The 21,065-nt window shown below is 35.5% G+C and overlaps 1 protein-coding gene across 2 annotated transcripts in view; it reads right to left on the bottom strand.

Moving 5' to 3' along the window:
• The window catches only part of VPS13C (vacuolar protein sorting 13 homolog C), a 178,369-nt gene that overhangs the window by 82,724 nt on the left and 74,580 nt on the right, over positions 1–21,065 (bottom strand). For both annotated transcript variants that reach the window (XM_081831199.1, XM_081831200.1), the window contains exons 28-39: positions 20,219–20,278; positions 18,727–18,886; positions 17,860–17,976; positions 16,615–16,718; positions 16,241–16,408; positions 15,449–15,753; positions 13,333–13,480; positions 7,659–7,767; positions 3,969–4,105; positions 2,028–2,184; positions 1,129–1,208; positions 544–603 (exon numbers count right to left, since the gene is read on the bottom strand). In XM_081831199.1, coding sequence (XP_081687325.1) covers positions 544–603; positions 1,129–1,208; positions 2,028–2,184; positions 3,969–4,105; positions 7,659–7,767; positions 13,333–13,480; positions 15,449–15,753; positions 16,241–16,408; positions 16,615–16,718; positions 17,860–17,976; positions 18,727–18,886; positions 20,219–20,278 — 1,605 coding nt within the window. The remainder of the gene's footprint in view (positions 1–543; positions 604–1,128; positions 1,209–2,027; positions 2,185–3,968; positions 4,106–7,658; positions 7,768–13,332; positions 13,481–15,448; positions 15,754–16,240; positions 16,409–16,614; positions 16,719–17,859; positions 17,977–18,726; positions 18,887–20,218; positions 20,279–21,065) is intronic.

Here is a 21,065-nt window from a genome sequence, read left to right on the forward strand (position 1 = left end):
TGGGAGGGATGGGGTGGCTGGGTGATAGACATCAGGGAGGGTATGTGCTATGGTGAGCGCTGTGAATTGTGTAAGACTGATGAATCACAGACTTGGTCTTTTTTTTTTTTTAAAGAAAGAACTCATTCTTACAGTGTTAATCTCAACCAGACAATAAACAAACACTCTGCCCCCCTCATGCCCAACTCTAATTCTGACCTTAATTGGTGGGTTTTAAGGAAAGATACGGGAAGTACTAGCAGGCCTTAGGTCAATCACATTTCAGATGGGTCCAAGACAGACTATATAAGTTCAAATGTATTGTAAGCAATATCTGTACTGAGCCATGCTTTTAGCTTCATCATTAATTTTATTCTAATCCTAAAGCCAATATATAATTCAAATGTTTAATACATCCATCAACAGTAGGCCAAATAACCATGTATAAAATTCCCTTAAATAGTATATTATTTGTTGGTGAGGATGCGGAGAAAGAGGATGGCTATAAAGCTAGATTTAATAATTAATATAACATTGCCTTATAGAGAATTAGAAAATATTTACCTTCAGTCTCTGTTTGGTATTGTCATGAACGGTTTTAAATTCTGGTCCATCACTGTCTGCCTAGAAATAGTGAAAGATTAAACCACTGGGTTGAAAACACCAAGAATTCACACATTGAAAAAAAAATATATATATATACACTTACATACATAGGTATATATACATGTGCATACATATATATGCATATATATATCTCTACTTTTCAAAGTACGCTATGAAAACATTATAAGCATATTTCTTAACAGCAAAGAGGCATGTGCCAAAAAAAGTGAAGCATTTCTTACATCCTATAGAAGCAAAAACTCAAATTCCTTATCCTACTTAGGATTAAATACCAAAGGTAGGGAAAAATGCTAGCATATCTAGATTATAACAAATTCGGATTACCACAGAACTTTGTACACTCACTTATTCAACAATATAAGGGTTATTCACAAGGTTACTTTTGGATGCTTGCATAATTCACTACAATCCATGAGCTTTAGAATGAAAAATTTTAGGGGGGAAAATTGAAATACTAAACATGGGAGAATTACATAACTTTATATATTCAAATATTAAGAATCCTAGAAGGAAACCAGGTACCTTTGTCAGTGACATTTTCAGCAGGGGCTCCTCAGTTACATTAGAAGAGTTAATAATGTGAAGTGGCTCTCCTGCAGAGTCTAAAAATAAAAAACACAGGGCCGCTCCAGTAAGTCTTTCAAACATTTCAAATGTACTTTAAAACAGAATTTTACTGTATATTAATCATACCTCAATAAAAGTGGCTTTGGAATAAAAAAACTCCATTAAAAAATTGAAAAAAAAAAAAAAAACCCAGCACCAGTCAATTATAACTTTTGTAACATTTGTTACTGGTATTATTCACTTGAATAAATCAGAAATATATTGAAGAACAAGGCTATAAAATACATAAGCTAGGGATTATTCTCAATATATTTGCTTTACTTAAAGTTACCCCATAGAGTTCCTATAAACTTTAAACATCCATAGCAACTTTAAAAGTTGGCTTAATGCGGGGCGCCTGGGTGGCTCAGTCGTTAAGCATCTGCCTTCGGCTCAGGTCATGATCCCAGGGTCCTGGGATCCAGCCCAGCATCGGGCTCCCTGCTCCGCGGGAAGCCTGCTTCTCTCTCTCCCCCACTCCCCCTGCTTGTGTTCCCTCTCTCGCTGTGTCTCTCTCTGTCAAATAAATAAATAAAATCTTTAAAAAAAAAAAAAAAAGCTGGCTTAATGCATGTTAAAAAGTGGATTTGAATATATTCTACTTCATGCTAAATATAGATATATATATATATAGATATATTCTTACTTTATGGCAACTACATAGATAATAAATTTTTAAATATCAAATTCCTTTTTATCAAGGTAATAAATTAAATTAATTATGATGACATTAATAAATTGCTTACTATTGACAAAAAGGTAGGGACCACTGCCTATAACATGAATAATTTACACAGACTATAATTCACACTTACCAGGGAACTCAAAGCATCGCATACTAATTTTTTTTAGATAAGCTTTAGCAGTCAGGTCATAGGGTTTGACTTTAGCTTTCATTCCAAGCTGCAGGACATTAAGTTCATGTAAAGGCCTTCCTTTCTTCTCTGCTTTTTTCATCAAAGTAATCACAACCTAGAAAAGGCCCAGTATTACCACAAACAATTCCACTTATATACAATGAAGGTAAGTCAACAATTTCATAACCATCCAGAGTGATATAATAAAAATATTCATACAGTGTAAACATGTGCACCACTATTTGTGCCTGGAAAATTGCCTAGTGTTATTTACTTTGGAAGGTACATTTATTTGAATTATTTTTTAAAGATTTTTATTTATTTATTTATTTAACAGAGTGAGAGAGAGAGAGAGCACAAGCAGGGGGAGCGGGAGAGGGAGAAGCAGGCTCCCTGCCGAGCAGGCACATATACTTGTTCACATTTTTGAAACACTGTCACTATATTCTAGTGATTAGAATCAAGGCAAAATAAAAAAAAAAAAGTAGTTCTGCCTAATTCCCAGAAGTTCTAGTCTGATGGACAGCCTTTCATCTGGAAGTCTATATAATAAATGGGCAACTTTTATACTAATCCTAAGGCAAGATTTCTCAAACTTGACACCATTGACATTTTGGGCTGGATAATTTTTTGCAGTGAGGAAGCAGACTTGTGCACTGTAGGATGTTTAGTGGTAATGCTGGCCTCTCACACTGGTTGTCAGCAGCTCCCTCTCCCCAGATAGTGAAAACCAAAAATGTCTTCAGTGTCAAGTATTGGCCTGGGGAATGCAAATTGCCTCCCCTACTTCCCATGTCCTCAGGGAATGGAACTGTAATAATATTTATTACAAATGACAGGAAAAACAGCTTATGGGTTTTCTATGCACATATGTTAATGAAGCCCATTTGCAAATAGAATGATACATCAATGTTTCAATTATTAAAGCTTATGTATCTTCAATAACTAATATTAACCAGAAAAACAGTTAAAGTTTTAAGATGAAAGAAATTAGTTGCAAAGCATATATTTCAGATAAGAAAAGTAGAACCCATTTGTTTTAAAGTTTGTTATTTTTAACTCAGAGGAAGAACATAACCTCTACTATTAATGACAAAGGGATTTTGCAGGAAGTTCTTTCAAGTCCCTTTATCTACTATATTTTCTCATATACTCACACCTTAACCCTGCCCCAGCCCCTTTCCTGATCCCCTTTTCTCAGACTCTACTTACTCTTCCTTAAAAGCTCATCTCAAATGTCACTTCCTCCAGAAAATCTTCCCTGACACTCTCAGCCTGCTTAGATCCCCCTCCTTACTATCACAGCTACAAGCTCCTCAGGCACATTTTTAATGGGAGCACTTACAAAATTTTAATTGTTTTCTTGTTAGAGTTCAGAGTCTCTGCCTTTTAACTCTGCATCCTCAGCACTTAGCACATGCAATGAATATTAATGTGTGAATACAGAAGGGGAAAATCCATCTAATCTTTCCTCAAAGATCTGCAGATGGAAAGCAGATAGTGTAGTGGTAATATAATATTTAAAACATGTAGACATACTGTGTTTTATTCTATTAAGGGTTTCTAAAATTTGCAAAGGATTTCTCTGTCACTACTTCCCTTTCCTGACTTTCTTAAATGAAATCCAAAGCAAGCTACATCCCAAGTGTCCTAAAATCATTTGAAAAGCATGTTACAGGACACATGGAACCATGTTCTCTATGAAATATCGTATACCCCAAATATAACTCATCTTTCATAAACTCTCAAATTTACTATAAACTGCACTGCTACATACAAATTATAAATAGCCTACATTAAGATTTTTTCATCCATATCAATAATCTACGAGTTTTAGTAGAGGTAATTCCAAATATCTTTTACTTATTCACTTTACAGAAACAGATGAAAATTACACACCTCTTTGATTTCAAAATTCAGCAGCACATTAATGATGTCTACAGATCTCATTTCTTCCATTCCAGCTGTTAAAGTACCTTGGGAAGCATGTACATCTTGTTTTGCTGTAGAGGTTTCAAGTGGCCCTTTAATTTCACCTAAAGATGTTTAAAAGAAATTCTTTCACTTCTATCCACACATTTTTTTCCATAAATACTCATTGAGGACATGTATGAGTACTCTGGACCTGTGAAAGCACTGAAAATTTACAAATCAGTAATACATAGCTCCAGCCCTTAGAAAGCTTATGGTTTAGTAGAAGAGACATATACATTTAAAATACAAACAAACAGGGCGCCTGGGTGGCTCAGTTGGTTAAGCGTCTGCCTTGGGCTCAGGTCATGATCCCAGGGTCCTGGGATGGAGTCCCGCATCAGGCTCCTTGCTCAGTGGGGAGTCTGCTTCTCCCTCTCCCTCTGCCTGCCACTCTGCCTACTTGTGCTCTCTCTCTCTCTGTCAAATAAATAAATAAAACCTTTAAAAAAAAAAATTAAATACAAACAAAAGAAGCAGGCTATGCCTGGTCACATTAAGTAGACAAATGTTAAAAGACTACAGAAAATAAAGAACATGAAATAGTTATGGGGAGGTCAAGAAAGTTTTAATAAGGGAGTTATCATTCAGGTAGAGCTTAAGGACCTCCTCATATAGAGAAGGCACCCAAGAATAAGATAAGAGATTGTGCAAAATTGTAGATAGCACATCATGATAGGTTTTGGAAACAGAGTTTGATATGATTAAATCATGAGGTGGATAACAAGAGTTAAAGCTAGAAAAGAAAAAAAATAGGAGGGATGGTTACAACCTCTTATACCATACAAAAAAGCAAAAGTAAAGCTATATGAAACTGACATCGTTGTGCTGAAAATCACACACTCAGAAATGCAATAAAATTGCTTTCTAAACTGTAATACACAAAATTAATAATAGCTATCACTTGCTTACCTCTGTGCTGGTCACTATGCTAAGGGCTGTACATGGATTGTCTCATTTCATTTTTATATCAACCCTTCAAGATAAAAACTTTATTATCTTCATTTCACAGATGAGCAGATTGAGGTTCAGATAGATTCAGGACGTTGCCCAACTTCACACAGATGGCAAATGGTAGAGTCCAAACTCATCAGTCTCACAATAGCCATTACTCTGAACTAACCCTCATTAACATTACATTAGTTACTAATATTATTGAAGTTAACATTATCTATGATCACTAACACAAGAATTCTGTACCATAAACCATGCCAGAAAACCATATGAAAAACCAATGCTGTCAATTATTAACTCTGAGAAAGAAACACATAGGGTGAGGTTTCTTAACTATCACCTTATTCCAGCACTGTTCCACAGTGTGATCCAGGGGAAATGATTCTAGCAAATATTTTGCTTTTACAAAATAATTACTGGAATAGGCAGAGATTTCTTAAGAAATAAAAGGCACTAATCACTTTCAAAAATGATATATTGGAATTCATTACAACTAAATAATTCTTTTCATAAAAGACCCAATTAAGAATGAAAAGCAAATCACAGATAGGGCTATTTCTATGCCTATATCAACACATACACATATAACACACACAACCAACAAAAGGCTCATATCCAGAATGAACAAAGAACTCCAATATATCACTAAGAAAAAAAAAAAACTCAATAAAAATAATGGTCAATAGATTTGAATAGTCATGTCATGGAAAAGGATATCCAAATGGCCAGTAAGCATATGAAAAGGTGTCAGTTTCATTAGTAATCAGGGAACAAATAAGAACCATAGAAATACCACTGCATATCAGCCAGGATGGCTAAATTTAAAAATATTGACAATACCAAGGGCCAGTGAGAATGTGAAACAACTAGTACCCTCATACATTGCTGGTAAATTAGTACAACCATTCAGAAAATCGTTTGGTATAATATGGCCTAAGTTGCTGAAGCTAAATGTAAACCTAACAAATGAGCCTAACATGTGAAGCCTAGCTATACAACCAAAAGAAGACAGTATATAAGTATAACAAAAGACATGTATAACAACATTCATAGCAACTTTATTCAAGACAGTCAACAAATGCAAACAACCCAAATGTTTGCCATCAAAGGTAGAATGGATAAAATAAATATTAATGCATTCATATGATAAATATGCACAGGATTAAAAAGAACAACTACCACTACACACAACAACATGGAAGAATCTCCCAAACAAAATAATGACTGAAAGAAGCCAAAAACCAAAGAGTAAACTCTGTATGACTCCATTTATGTGAAATTCAAAAACAGGCAAAACTAATCTATCTGTGGTATTACAAATAAGGATGGCAGTTAATTCTGGGTGGATTTGAGGGCAGGGTGGGTGTTTGGTACTGATTGGGAAGGGGCATACGGAGGCCTTCTGGGGTGAGCTAGAAATGTTCTATATATTAATCATGGTGATTAAGAGCTATATGGTATAGCTATACATAAAAATTCACTGAACTGTACACTTAAGATTTGTGTTCTTTACTACTATTTGTGCTCTGTAACATAGTAAGAAAAAGTTTTTTTAAAAATAAAAATATAGTGAGATACCATTTTTCAATTAGCAATTTAGCAAAAATTTTAATACAAAAAAACAAGCTGGTGGGAGTGCAAAATTAGTACAAGTCCTAAGGGGAGCAATTGGCAAGAGGTGTCAAAAATGTTCAATTAAATTAATTAAATTCATTAACTTAACATATATTAAGTTAATAAAAATTAAATACCCTTTAATCAAGAAGTCCTCGTATTTCCCCTACAGACATATGTGCACTCGTAAAAGTGTATGGACAAGGATATTCAATGTAATGGGTAAGAGTGAAAGACTGAAAACAATCTGCAATGTCCATCAACACAGACTTGCTAAATAAATTATAATACTTCAAGATAATTTAATACCAGGCAGCCATTAGAAAGAATGAGACAGAACTATACATAGTATATTTACAGATATAGAATGAACACCAAGATAAACTGTTATTTGAAATAAAAAAAGCAGACTGCAGAAATACACACACATATACACATTTATAGGATAGTGCCATTTGTTTGAAAAAAATAACTATATGTGCATGTCATATACATATATAAAACAGTTTTAAAAATTAGGTCTGGTAGTTACTTTGCCTTTAAGTCAAAAGGCCATTGCAACTAATAATTTAAATTCTCTGAGTTTTTACTGCAGTACAATTTTTCAGTATTTTCTTTGCTGAGGTGTAATTTATCAAATGTTTTCATTCTTAAAGATATTTTACCACAAAACCCAATTTAAAAATCAGATTAACCATGCTACCATAGCCCACTGTCAACTTTGAGTGTTTTTATTTGCATACAGTAATTATTCCAGGAATCCACCAGATATAAAATGCTTCCTTATGGTTCCTCCTAATTTAATGCAACTTAGAAATAAGTTCGGAACCTATAACCAACTATTGCCATAACTAAAGAGAGTCCATCAGCTCTAACTACAGGTTCATGCAATATTTATTCAACAAATAAACATCTTCTTTCTTTTCATGGTAATACAAATCACAATTTGTAAATATATATTTGTTTATGTCATTTTTATTGTCTGTTTCCCCTACTAAATTGTAAAATAAGTAGATATGTGTATTATGCCACCTACTGTCAGTCTCTTACCTGTCTTTTGTACTCCTGGTTTCATTTTATTCAAGTCTTCAGTAGCCTCACCAAGATTTTCTGCTAGTATTCTAAATAAAAGATTAAGATCTTCTTGATTGAGATTAACCTATGAAATATCATTAAAAGAAAAGATAAAGATATTTCATTTTAAAATGAAAAATTTTAGGGGCATCTGGGTGGCTCAGTTGGTTAAGCATCTGCCGTTGGCTCAGGTCATGATCCCAGGGTCCTGACATTGAGTCCCGCATCGGGCTCCCTGCTCAGCAGGGAGGCTGCTTCTCCCTCTCCCTCTCCCCCTCCCTCCTGCTTGTTCTCTCTCTCTCTCTCTCAAATAAATAAATATTTTTTAATTCCTTTAAAAAATAGCTAAATAAAATGAAACAATTCTAATATAGATAATAAATTACTATTTATAAGACACTGAAGAAAGAATAACCTTAACACTGAAAAATTATATATTCATTATGCACTCAAGTATTTCACTACTTATTTCATTTTATATTTTTGGTTTCAAAGATAATAAAATGTTTGGAGAAAAAAAGGTGATTTATAAATCAGTATTAGTTCCATCTACTTAACTTATATAAACTATAGGGAAAGATAATAATGATTAAGGAAATCAGATCATTTAAAAAAAGTGACAAACTCAGAAAAAACAAAAATTCTACATTTTTAAAAATAACAATTCCAATGAAATAAAAAGGCTATCTTCAGTATAAAAAATAAGCTTTGCCCTCAATGCTATAGGGGTACTGAGATACCCCTAAAATTAAAAGTATGGGTTTATAACATATAAAATGAGATATACTAATAAACAATTTACACACAGATCTCTGCTATTGTGTACATATAGCAAATTTAAAAATTAAATAAGGAAGAGGGGTCCAAGATGGTGGCATAGGAAGACCCTGAACTCACCTCCCACATACACACTAAATCTACAACTACATATGCATCATTTTCCTCTGAGAAAGACCTGAAGCCTGATGAACTGCTCTTCAAAGCAAAAGATAAAAGGACCACACTGAGATAAGCTGGAGAGGCAGAGAGACAAGGTCTCACAAAAAAGCCCTCCCCCAGTGATGTCACACAGAAGGGAAGGATCTCACCAGACAGGTGCCTCTCATGGAAGAGTGAGGAGCTGGTGCTCCCCATGGGGTACCCGTGCCCCTGGGATGTGCACCAAAGCGAGAAGCCCCTAGAATGTCTGGCTTGGAAAACCAACAGGACTGACCTCCAGGGGTCCCAAACTGAGACTCCTCTCTTAAAGGGCTTGTCCCAAGATCCAGTGAAAAACCAGCAGTTTGAAAAGCACCTAGACCGCATATGAGGGAAATTCACTTGCTGATCTGGGGGCACTGGCTGAAGGAGCAGGAGACATCTGAAATACTGCTGGGAGACTGACACGCTAGCAGATGCCACAGCTGTGCTCTCCACATGGCCCGCTAGCACAGACAGGAGAGCTCAGACACGGCACCCTCCCAGAGCCTTGCTGGGATGAGTGGGGGAGCAGTCACAACACCTGCTGAGGCTGGGCTGCACTGGCAATGGCAGTGCTGCCTCGCAACCTGGCTGGGCCGGAGAACAAAACTGTGGTGGAGTTCTCCCACTTGCCAGCTCAAGTTTGCAAGCACAGGCAGCTGCAACACACCCATGGCTGGAGTGGGTGAGTGGTCCCGGCATTTTCCCACTCCCAGACTAAAGTCAGTACACAGACGCACAAGGCACTAGCCTGTTTTGCTGCTGAAGCTCATGGGCACACGCAGTCAAGACATTTTCCCACTGCCTTTCTGAAGCCAGGGAGCATGCTCCGCCCCCTACACTCACAAGGTGTCTTCCTAAAGCCAGCAGGCATGTGCAACCCACAAAGTGAACACCCTTGATCTCCTGGCCCTGCTAGCCAAGAAGGCTGGTGTTCCAGAGCTCCACAGGACCGTAACTATCAGAAAGACAGTTCTTGGCAAGTTACCACTCCCAGGGCAATGCACAGACAGCAGACTGAAGCACATCCTTAGTCTATGAAAAAGACCTATTCACTCAACCTTGAGCATCAGCCTAAGGGACAGACTTCAGGTTTCCCACACATCTAGAGACTAAAGAGGAGCTTTCAGGGTATGAAAGCAGGGAGACACTAGCCTTGCACATCCTCTTGGCCTCATTACAGCTAGACAAGACTTCCCAGAAAGGAGTTCATACACTCATTTATACACCAATGCAATACACTAATTTTTTCAGTTGTTGCTCAGTGGACACCTCCAGATCTCCTAGTCTGGAGCCCAGCAGGGATTATGACTGCAGTCCCATAGGACTGTATATATTTGCATATTTTAAAAGCTGTTGCCTGAGGGTCTGGCTTCCAATCAGCTTAAAACTAGGTGCCAAATTGGGTGCCTGGGTGGCTCAGTTGGTTAAGCGACTGCCTTCAGCTCAGGTCATGATCCTGGAGTCCCGAGATCGAGTCCCGTATCAGGCTCCCTGCTCAGCAGGGCGTCTGCTTCTCCCTCTGACCCTCCCCCCTCTCATGCTCTATCCCATTCTCTCTCTCAAATAAATAAATAAAACCTTTAAAAAAAAAAAAAAAAACTAGGTGCTAAATAATATTCCTCCACTTGGATCCACTGATAGATCTTTTTTTTTTAAGATTATTTGTTTATTTGACAGAGAGAGAGAGAGAGAGAGACAGCTGGAGAGGGAACAGGAGGGGGAGTGAGAGCAAGAGAAGTAGGCTCCTGGCTGAGCAGGGAGCCCAATGCAGGGCTCAATCCCAGGACCCTGGAATCATGACCTGAACCAAAGGCAGACGCTTAGTGACTGAGCCACCCAGGCGCCCCTCCACTGACAGATCTTGATACACTCTAAATAATGAGGGCATACCAATAATAAATCAGGCGGTTTTGACAACCACAAAAGCTCAAGAGACAACCACAAGCTATGGCAAGATTGAGAGAGAAGGACCATCACCTAAACAAGGCCATTCATTCAAGACTGAAAAAAGGAGTTGTTTCACCTAATAAATAGGAACAAACACAGAAAGTCAAGCAAAATGAGGAAACAAATATTTTCAAATTAGAGAATACAAAACCTCAGAAAAACACTTTAATAATATTTAGATAAGCAATCTACCTGATAAAGAATTAAAGTTATGATCATAAAGCTACTCACTGAACTCAGGAGAAGAATGGATGAACACAGTGGAAACTTCAACAAGGAGATGTAAAATATAAGAAAGTACCAAACAGAAGTCAGGGAACTAAAGATACAAAACTGAACTGAAAAATACCCTAGAGGGGTTCAGCAGCAGACTGGATGAAGGAGAACAGATCAGTGAACAGGAAGATAAAGCAACAGAACTCACCAACACAGAGTAATAACAACATTTAAAAATTTTTAAAAATGAAGCTATCTTAAGGGACTTTGGGGACAACAATGAACAGAAGAATATTAACATTACAGAAGTCTCAGAGGAGAAGAGAGAGGAAAGGGGCAGACAACTTTTTGAAGAAATAATACCTGAAAACTTCCCTAACCTAGGGAAGGAAACAGATATCCAGGTCCAGGAAGCCCAGAGAGTACTAAAAAAGATGAACCCAAGGAGCACTACACCAAGACACATTATAATTAAAATGTTAAAAGTAAAAGATAAAGAGAGAATCTTAAAAGCAGCAAGACAAAAACAACTTGTTATGTTCAAGGGAAACCCATAAGGCTATTGGCAAATTTCTTAGAAGAAACTTTACAAGCCAAAGGAGTAGCATGACCTATTCAAAGTACTAAAAAAAATTTCCAACGAAGAATACTCTACCTAGCAAGTTTATCATTCAAATAGAAGGAGAGAGAAAGTGTTTCTCAGACAAGCAAAAGCTAAAGGAGTTCAGAACCACTAAACCAGCCTTTTAAGAATGTTAAAAAAGACTTATGATGAAAAGAAATGTCACTAATTAATAAAGAGAAAACATATGAAAGTAAAAATCTCACTGGAAAAGGTAAATATATAGTAAAGGTAGTAGATTAATCACTTATAAAACTACTAAAAATGTTAAAAAAAAGTAGTAAAAATAAAAGATGTAAAAAGGGACATCAAAAACAAACTCTGGGAGGTGAAGAGTTTTGGATGTGTTCAAATTTAAGTGTTACATGTAAAAGAATGAAACTGGACCACTTTCTTACACTATATACAAAAATTAACTCAAATGGATGAAATTCTTGAATGTGAGACCTGAAACCATAAAGCTCCTAAAAAAAAAAAAAAAAAAAATAGGTGCTAAGCTCCTTAACTTCGATCTTAAAAGATTTTTCCTTAGATCTGACTCTAAAGACAAGGGCAACAAAAAGAAAAATAACCAACTGGAACTGTATCAACTAAAAAGCTTCTGCACAGAAAAAGAAACCATTATTAAAATGAAAAGGCAACTGACTGAATGGGAAAAGATATTTGCAAGTCATATATCTGATAAGCAGTTAATATCCAAAATATATAAAGAACTCATACAACTCAGTAATAAAAAAAACAATCTGGTTAGGGGCGACTAGGTGGCTCAGCCGTTAAGCGTCTGCCTTTGGCTCAGGTCATGATCCCAGGGTCCTGGGATCGAGCCCCTCATCGGGCTCCCTACTCAACAGGAAGCCTGCTTCTCCCTCTCACATTCCCCTTGCTTGTGTTCCCTCTCTTGCTGTCTCTCTCTGTCAAATAAATAAATAAATAAAATCTTAAAACAAAACAAAAAACCAATCTGGTTAAAAAATGAGCAAAGGATCTGAAAAGACATTCTTCCAAGAGACACAGAAATGACCAACAAGTACATGAAAAGATGCTCAACATCATTACTCATCAGGGAAATGAAATCAAAACCACAATTAGATATCACTGCACACCTCTCAGAATGGCTACTACCCAAAAGACAAGAAACAACTAGTACTGGCAAGGAGGTAGAGAAAAGGGAGCCCACAGGTCCTGTTGATAGGAATGTAAACTGGTACAGCCACTATGGAAAACAGTATGGAGGTTCCTAAAAAAAAAAAAAAAGAACTACCATGTGATCCAGCCATTCCACTACTGCTTATCTATCCAAAGAAAACAAAAACACTTATGCCTAATGATGTAAGTCAGAGAAAGACAAATACAGCATGATTTTACTTATATGTGAAATCTAAAAAACAAAACAAAACAAAAACTAGGCTCATAGACACAGAAAACAGACTGGTGTTTGGTTCCCAGAGGGGAAGGGGAGTTAGGGGTATGAAATGGGTGAAAGGGATTAATAAGAGCAAACTTCCAGTTATAATATAAATAAGTCATGAGGATGTTAATATACAGTATGGAAAATATAGTCAATAATACAATATTAACTTTGTAAGATGATAGATGATAAAAGACATTATGGTGACTATTTTGCAATGTATATAAATGTTGAATCACTATGTTATACACCCAAAACTAATATTGTATATCAACTGTACATATATACATATATACATACATACACCAATGTTAAGTTACACTTAACTGAAGATTAAATTCTGCTAAATAATAAACATCTTTTTGGACAAGACCTCATTGAAATTTTTTGTACGCCTATCAGTAAACAATTTCATGTATCATATGGATTTATACTAAGAAAGTCTTCAGAATCTAAAATTTCAGTAATGAGTTTTTTTTCACTCATATACTTACATTCATTGACTCAAGATGTCCTTTAATTTCTACAACAGGCACTTTGTGATACCAAGATGCAGCTAGATTCCGATTTACAGACAATTCCAAGTTAATTGGGTGCAAGAGCTGAATATCAGGATGGGAAATGCCTGGCTGGATCACTGTCCTAATTAAAAATATAATTGATATCTATGCATAAACATAGAAGGAAAATGCAACCTATCATTAAAAGGACACAAAATCAAAAGTTGCTGCTCTAAACACTGATTTGAAACAGTGCTAGTTAAATATTTTCTAATCTCAATCAATAATTCACTTTAAGGACAGATTAAAATACATGATATACAATCAGCCATTAAGAAAACCTTCTTCAAACAGTAGGTCACACATGGATTAAATTTTAAAAAGAAATTCATATTGTTGAATATATGGGGGGAATCATCAAATACAGCTGTACAAGGACTGATATATGCATTTATACAGAGATTTTTTAAAAATGACAAGATGAACAGTTAGCATTTTCTAAAGAGTTTGATAAAGCTCTTCTCCAGAATTTTTTTTTTTTTTTAAAGATTTTATTTATTTATTTGAGAGAGAGAGAATGAGAGAGAGCACATGAGAGGGGGGAGGGTCAGAGGGAGAAGCAGACTCCCTGCCGAGCAGGGAGCCCGATGCGGGGACTCGATCCAGGGACTCCAGGATCATGACCTGAGCCGAAGGCAGTCGCCTAACCAACTGAGCCACCCAGGCGCCCTTCTCCAGAATTATTTTCTGAACTTGCCTTATAATTTTCCTTTTTTATTCAGGATAATTAAATCTCCTTGGATGGGGTAGAAAATGATTTTAAAATGTATGATATAGAGACTTTCATGTTCACCTGGTGGGAGTTCTACAGATACATCATTATTTACACAGATACTTACAGAAATATACAAGCTCAATTAAATCATGAGGAATCACTCAGACAAAACCAAACTGAGAGACATTTCATGAAATAACTAGACTGTACTCTTCAAAACTGTCATCATCATGGAAGACTAAGAAAGGCTGAAGAACTATTCCAGAGCAAGTACCTATCAGTATAGAAATCCCCCTCAGTAGTATGGGATACAATTAAATGCCATACGTGATCCTGGATCAAGGGGAAAATTACTGTAATGGACACTACTGGGACAACTGGTAAAATCTGAATACTGACTGCATATTAGATATTATTGTTGGATCAGTGTTAAATTTCCAGAATTTGAAATTGCATTATGGTTATATAAGAGGATGTATGCTCTTGTTCTTAGGAGACACATGCTAAAGCATTTAGAGCAAAGGGTTAAGATGTCTATACTCAAAAGGTTCAGCAAAAAATGTTTTAACTTCCAGTTATAAAATAAATTAAGTCCTGGGGATGTAATGTACAGCAAGGTGACTAGCTAATAATACTGTATTGTATTTTTAAAAGTTTCTAAGAGAGTAGATCTTAAAAGATCATCACAAGAAAAAGAACTGTAATTATGTGTAGTGATGAATGTTAACTAGACTTATGGTGGTGATTGTTACACAATATATACAAATATTGAATCATGTTATACACCTGAAACTAAGATAATAAGTCAATTTCATCTCACCTGGAAAAATTAACTTAAAAAGATGTTCCAAATGATAATAATATGCATACACTTAGAGTCAAAGCAAATGTAAACAACTGGTGAACCTAGGTGAAGGATTGTAAGTGTGTCCATGGTAAAATTTTTGGAATTTTTCTGTTAAGTTTGAAATTTCTCAAAATAAAAAGTTGATTTAAAAAAAAAAAAAAACTATGCAGGGGTGCCTGGGTGGCCAGTCGGTTAAGTATCTGCCTTCGGCTCAGGTCATGTTCTTGGGGTCCTGGGATCAAGCCCCACGTCGTCCTTGAGCTCCTTGCTGAGCAAGGAGCCTGCTTCTCCCTCTCCCCACCTCACCCCTGCTCATGTTTCTCTTGCTATCTCTCTCTCTCTAATAAATAAAATCTTTTCAAAAAATGAATTAATAAGTAAATATTCTGTGCAACAGAAGCACTGTGGGTATAAATTTCAACGTACACAAAATTTCATGGAAAACATTAAATAATACTTAAATCCATAATTATTGAAAGAGAGTATACCTAGAGAGCTTGAGCTTTGTTAGCTGCACATCCATTCTATCAATTACTGGAGGGTTTAAATGGTCTTCCCCAGACACCAGACTGAACTGATTTTGAACTCTGATTAGCCCAAGATCGACCACTACTGCATTAGTGGAAATGGAAGACTGTGGGATGACTATAACTGGTGCTTTCAGATCAATACTGAGAGAAACACGAAAACTCCTCTGGGCAAGATCTTTCACACTCCTGGCAGCCTTTTCTGCAGCCTGCGCAGTGGCAGCACTTAGAGCTTCTTTGGCTGTCTGGAAATTGTTCAGGAAGTTCTGCAGACACAAAGTATAAAAGAAGATAAACAGATGACAAGCACATCATTAATAATGCAATCTTCTTTTTTATCTATGCACTATTTTCTTCCTGTACATAACTTTCAATTGAGTCTTATTTATCTAAAATTAGGAAGGAATCACCGATCATCCATCTGTATTTATGAGCTACCTGATAAGGGCTAAGGGTATTTGGCTGAGGAACAGAAGGGGGGAAAAAAGCATTTTCAGTATTTCTTTACTTGAAAATTTGGTTGCACTATGTTCTGGCAAAAAAATAATTCCAGTTCTAGACAAAAATCATTAAATGACTCAGATTTCAGCTGTTAAAATGAGGTTTTGACCTCTACATTAATACATAAATACCATCTATAATCAAAACAATGCACGTCCTAAAATCCAAACTTTGTAAGATCTGCAATCATAACTACCAGACTTACTTAAGTATTTCTAAGTTGAAAAATCAATATATAAATAGAGATTTTACCAGTAGTGACATGAGGAATTTATGAAGATAGACAATCTGAATACAGCCAACACTCAGTGATACCACACCATCCACTTTGGACATGTCAGTATAGGACTCTCCCTCGGTAGCATCTGGATACAAATCCAAGTTAAAATGAAAAACTTCATTTCCCATTATTGAGACAGCCTGAAAAGCAGAGATTTGAATGTACTCTTTCCAAGAGGATAATGACAAAATAAACTCTCATTTAAAAGGGGCTTATATTTTTAATCATTATTGAAACAAAGATTTGTGTATCAAGACATATTTCATTAATATTTCTTAAAGTATATTTAAAAATAAAATCTCACATTCAATTATCAAAACATTAGCTATCTATTTACTACACCTACTTTTTTATGGACTGTCTTAGGATCAACATCTGTGACAATAATATTTTCCAATCTGGCAAATAGTGACTGTTTTCTTGACTGAAGAGAAAGAGAAGAATCAAGACCTGAAAAAAAAATTATATTATTACAATTTCTAAAGACCTACCATAATAAGATCAAGGTATTTCTTTTCATTGTGTAATTTTATTTGGGAGTGAAAATTTAGCTATATTTGAACTCCCAACTGATAAATAAGCGGCAATATTATATATTTTTAGTGTTATAAACAATGAAACCTATAAATTCATTATAAGTCAATTACCTGAATTTTCAACCTTCTGGAAAAACTATACCTAGTACAAATTGATTATCATGGGGTTTCAGGAAACCCTTTATATCTTATATCCAGTCATTTACACAGAAGCTCTAAGTTTCATGAATCAAATTCACTACAGATACACTGCCAGCTTGGAAAGAACAACAACAAAAAAACACGTAATTTTGGGGGCTTTTAGTTATTTAAGAATTTCATTAAGTATATTCTTTACATTTATCGGATCACAGTGAGCTGGTAAAGACAGAATCAGATTAGTCTTAGCAGCTTTGGCCTAAAAGAACGTAATGGGCTCATAGGCTCTCCTCTTCATTATAAGGTTGTTTTGCATTTGTACCAATAGAAAGCATATTCGTAGACCTTAACCTGAATTCTGGATTGACATCTATCCCAGCTAATCAACAGCATCCCCACATGGACGTTAGTATCTCTTTTCACCTCCAAGACAACTCTCAGAAAGATTCAAAATACTAATATATGTGCTTCAATTTGATGGTCAGATTCTGACCAGCAGCTATAGCCCAAAGAGCAAAGAAAACATGCAGTTCAATTATGTCATGAAAAAAATTATCGTTTTCACAGCTCAGAGCCCTCCATTTATGTATTTTTAACATTTTTTAAAAAGCTATCTTTTATTTTTTTATTTTTTTATTTTTTTTTAATAATGAAACTAATTCCACGAAGAATTAGTTTCTTTTTTTTTTTTTTTTTAAAGATTTTATTTATTTATTTGAGACAGAGAATGAGATAGAGCATGAGAGGGTCAGAGGGAGAAGCAGACTCCCCGCCGAGCAGGGAGCCCGATGTGGGACTCGATCCAGGGACTCCAGGATCATGACCTGAGCTGAAGGCAGTCGCTCAACCAACTGAGCCACCCAGGCGCCCAAAAAAGCTATCTTTTAAACAATTTTTAACAGTGTGAAAACTTTTACCTTGAATCTTGATTTCAGCAATATTGTTCTTCTCATCGCAAACAGTGACACAGAAAGCATTCAATTTGGCAAACAGCCTGAAGTCAATAATGTCCCTATCTTTAGAGGATGCAATCACTAAAAATAAAACAAAGCATTCTATCACATGGGATTCTAGTAATTCAAACTCTATTAAGGTTTCTTCCTTAGATTAAGTGATCCACAGTTCTGTTTTAAAAAATTATAAAATTCTCAAGTTCTTAAAGATTTCAAATATTTTTTTTTGCTTTATATATTCTGTATAGTTTGCATTTTTCATATTGAGATATTACTTTTATAATTTAAAAGCAAGAAAAAAAACCACAAAATAAATAACATAAGGACACTGAAACTCAGAGAAGTAAAATAATGTGCCTACGGTCACTTAATTTAAGTAGCAGAGGCAGGATTTAAACTGAATTCTTCCTGATCTGAAATCTGGGCTCTTGTCCAACTAGATGCTGTCCCTGCACTGCTATCCTCATGTCTCTGGGTCTTACTTCCTTATTTGTAAAATGGAAGGGAAGACCAACCCTCTGTGGGGCCTCTTCAGGAGCCACAGATAAGGGAGGAAGAACTCAATGTAAATAGAGGTTTTCTTCCCTATTATCCACCTAAAGCATTCCCCACCACCACCAAAGAACAAAAACAGGTATTTTTTTTTTTAAAGCAACAGTATTAGTTACCTTTTCCTTATACAGCAGTTACCCACATATGATTTTGTTTGAAGAAAAGGACAGAAGTGGGAAAAATGGCACACAAAAGACTGAGCTAAATGATCTCTAAGATTCATTGTTTTCCTCTAGATTCTAACATGCTTGTTAACAAGAAATGAAGTGTTTTTCATACCTTTCTGCGGAGCTGAATTTTTTTGTTGCTTCTCATCTGAAATTTGCACTTCTTTGGAATCACTTCTTTGGTCACTGGATGGAATTATGGTTGTCAGGTAATTAATAGAAGACAGAAGAGCTTGTGTTTGCAGCAACAGATTTAAAGATGAAAAAGCCACCTAGAAATTTTTTAAAAAGAAAATCTGTTTTTCAGGCCAATCATACCCATAATCTCCACGATGGACCTGAAAGGCTTCTAGCTAGGCTTACATCACTGCTTCCACAGCTTGGAAGGAAGAGAGAGGAGATCAAGACTCATAACCTAGACTCCTTAAACAGGAAATATATAGAGAGTAAATCACACTTACACACATTGAGAGTTCCTATGAATATCAAAGTAACCTAATTATTCCATTTCCCAAGCAGAATTAACATGGAGCCTATAATCTGCTTGTCATGACCATCCCAATATCCATCATGTTTTTGGATCTTCAACGGACTCTTTATTATGATTACATAAAACATATAAGTTAGATCATGAAACTCCCAAATCACCATGTGTTAATACTAGGTCAAGAAATAATTTCAAATGTGATATTCATGAGATTTAAATATAAAAAGTACAATTATAAGTGAATTCTCAGTTACTAAATGATTGTCTAAAACCATAATAGTCTTATCATTTAAATAGATAGATAGATAATATAACTTTTAGAAAAATAAGTTACATTTTTTAAAACAGTGACCCAAGAAAGCTAAGACACCAACAAAAACTGCTTTCAGGAATATGTGGTTTTCTAATAGCAAAGAAAAGTTTTAAAAAAAAATCTTTGCTTATATAAAAGAATTTCCTTTTGGGCTCCCTGCTCAGCGGGGAGTCTGCTTCTCCCTCTGACCCTCTTTCCTCTCATGCTCTCTCTCATTCTCTCTCTCTCTCAAATAAATAAATAAAATCTTAAGAAAAAAAATTTCCTTTTATTGCCTCAGAGCACTAAGTGGATATAAAAAACTATAAAAAGGAGGGTTCACAATATTCAACAGATTCTCCCATCTCTCAAAAGTGTAACCTAAAATTCCTATCTCTGATTATCTTTTTAATGTAACCCACAACTACTTTTGTTTCGTCTTCCTCCATGTGACTACCTTCACGTGGCTCCAGAAGTACTCAACATCTCTCCTTGTATTTCACACTTTCTCAGCCCTGTATTAAACAGCAGTATATAGTATGATTTGTTTAAAATCCTGTTGTCCTGTAAATCAAAGTTCTGTCATCTATAGCATTCCCTTTATAAGAAATAATTAGGATGTGCTACAGTAGGTTAAAACACCAGCTCTACGATACTAAATGATAAATATAGAGCATGGCAGGTATCTATGAGATTAATTTATAACTTTTATTGGTTCTTGATAATTTCATCAGATTACCCAGTCATTATTCCTCAAAGGATACTGGAGCCTTCCACAGTAAGTTATTTTCAAATAAGATATATTCTTTAAACTAAATTTCTTACCTTAAGTGTTTGTTCAGTTTTTTCAAATGCGGTTTGAAAACTAGGTCCATTCTTATCAGCCTAAAAAAAAAGAACAAAAGTTCTAAAGAAAGATTTAAGACCAAAGTAAATAAATCACTTATTATGATCTTTAGCTTATTTTTTATATTATTCAGAACTGTAATTTTATGTATATTATATAATTAATTTTACTGTCATTATTTTAAATGTATAGCCAAATTATTTATTTATTACAGTCGTGCAAATTTGTTCTCCTCTTCAAATATGGAAGACCATGTAGGTGGAAACTACAGCTAGAGACCAGAATTATAAACTCTGAAGGCTGGAAGGCTTAAAGGTCATCTAGCCCATCCATCACCTAAACCCTGAATCCCTTTATATCTTTGGGAAGTCTATTTTAGGTTCACTCCAGTGAAAGAAATCTCATTTTCTTACAAATTTAATCTTTAGAGAAATTTGATTTAATTAGGTCTTCATACTAAGTCAAAAATCTATCTCCCATCATAATTATCTATTGGTTCAAGTTCTGTCTCTTGGGAACATCCACAGTAAATTCAGTTTTACCTCTTGTGAGAAGCCTTCTGGCTAGGCCAGTTTCTCTGTCTCTTTTTTTTTTTTAAGATTATATTTTTTGAGGGCGCCTGGGTGGCTCAGATGGTTAAGTGTGTGCCTTTGGCTCAGGTCATGATCCCAGGGTCCTGGGATTGAGTCCCACATTGGGCTCCCTGCTCCTTGGGAGCCTATTTCTCCCTCTGCCTCTCTCTCTGTCTCTCATGAATAAATAAATATAATCTTTAAGAAAAGATTATATTTATTTGAGAGAGAGAGAGAGAGAGCATGAGCAGGG

The sequence above is a fragment of the Leptonychotes weddellii genome, chromosome 9, assembly GCF_054177405.1.
Source record: "Leptonychotes weddellii isolate Sample4059 chromosome 9, ASM5417740v2, whole genome shotgun sequence".
Classification (NCBI taxonomy): domain Eukaryota; kingdom Metazoa; phylum Chordata; class Mammalia; order Carnivora; family Phocidae; genus Leptonychotes; species Leptonychotes weddellii.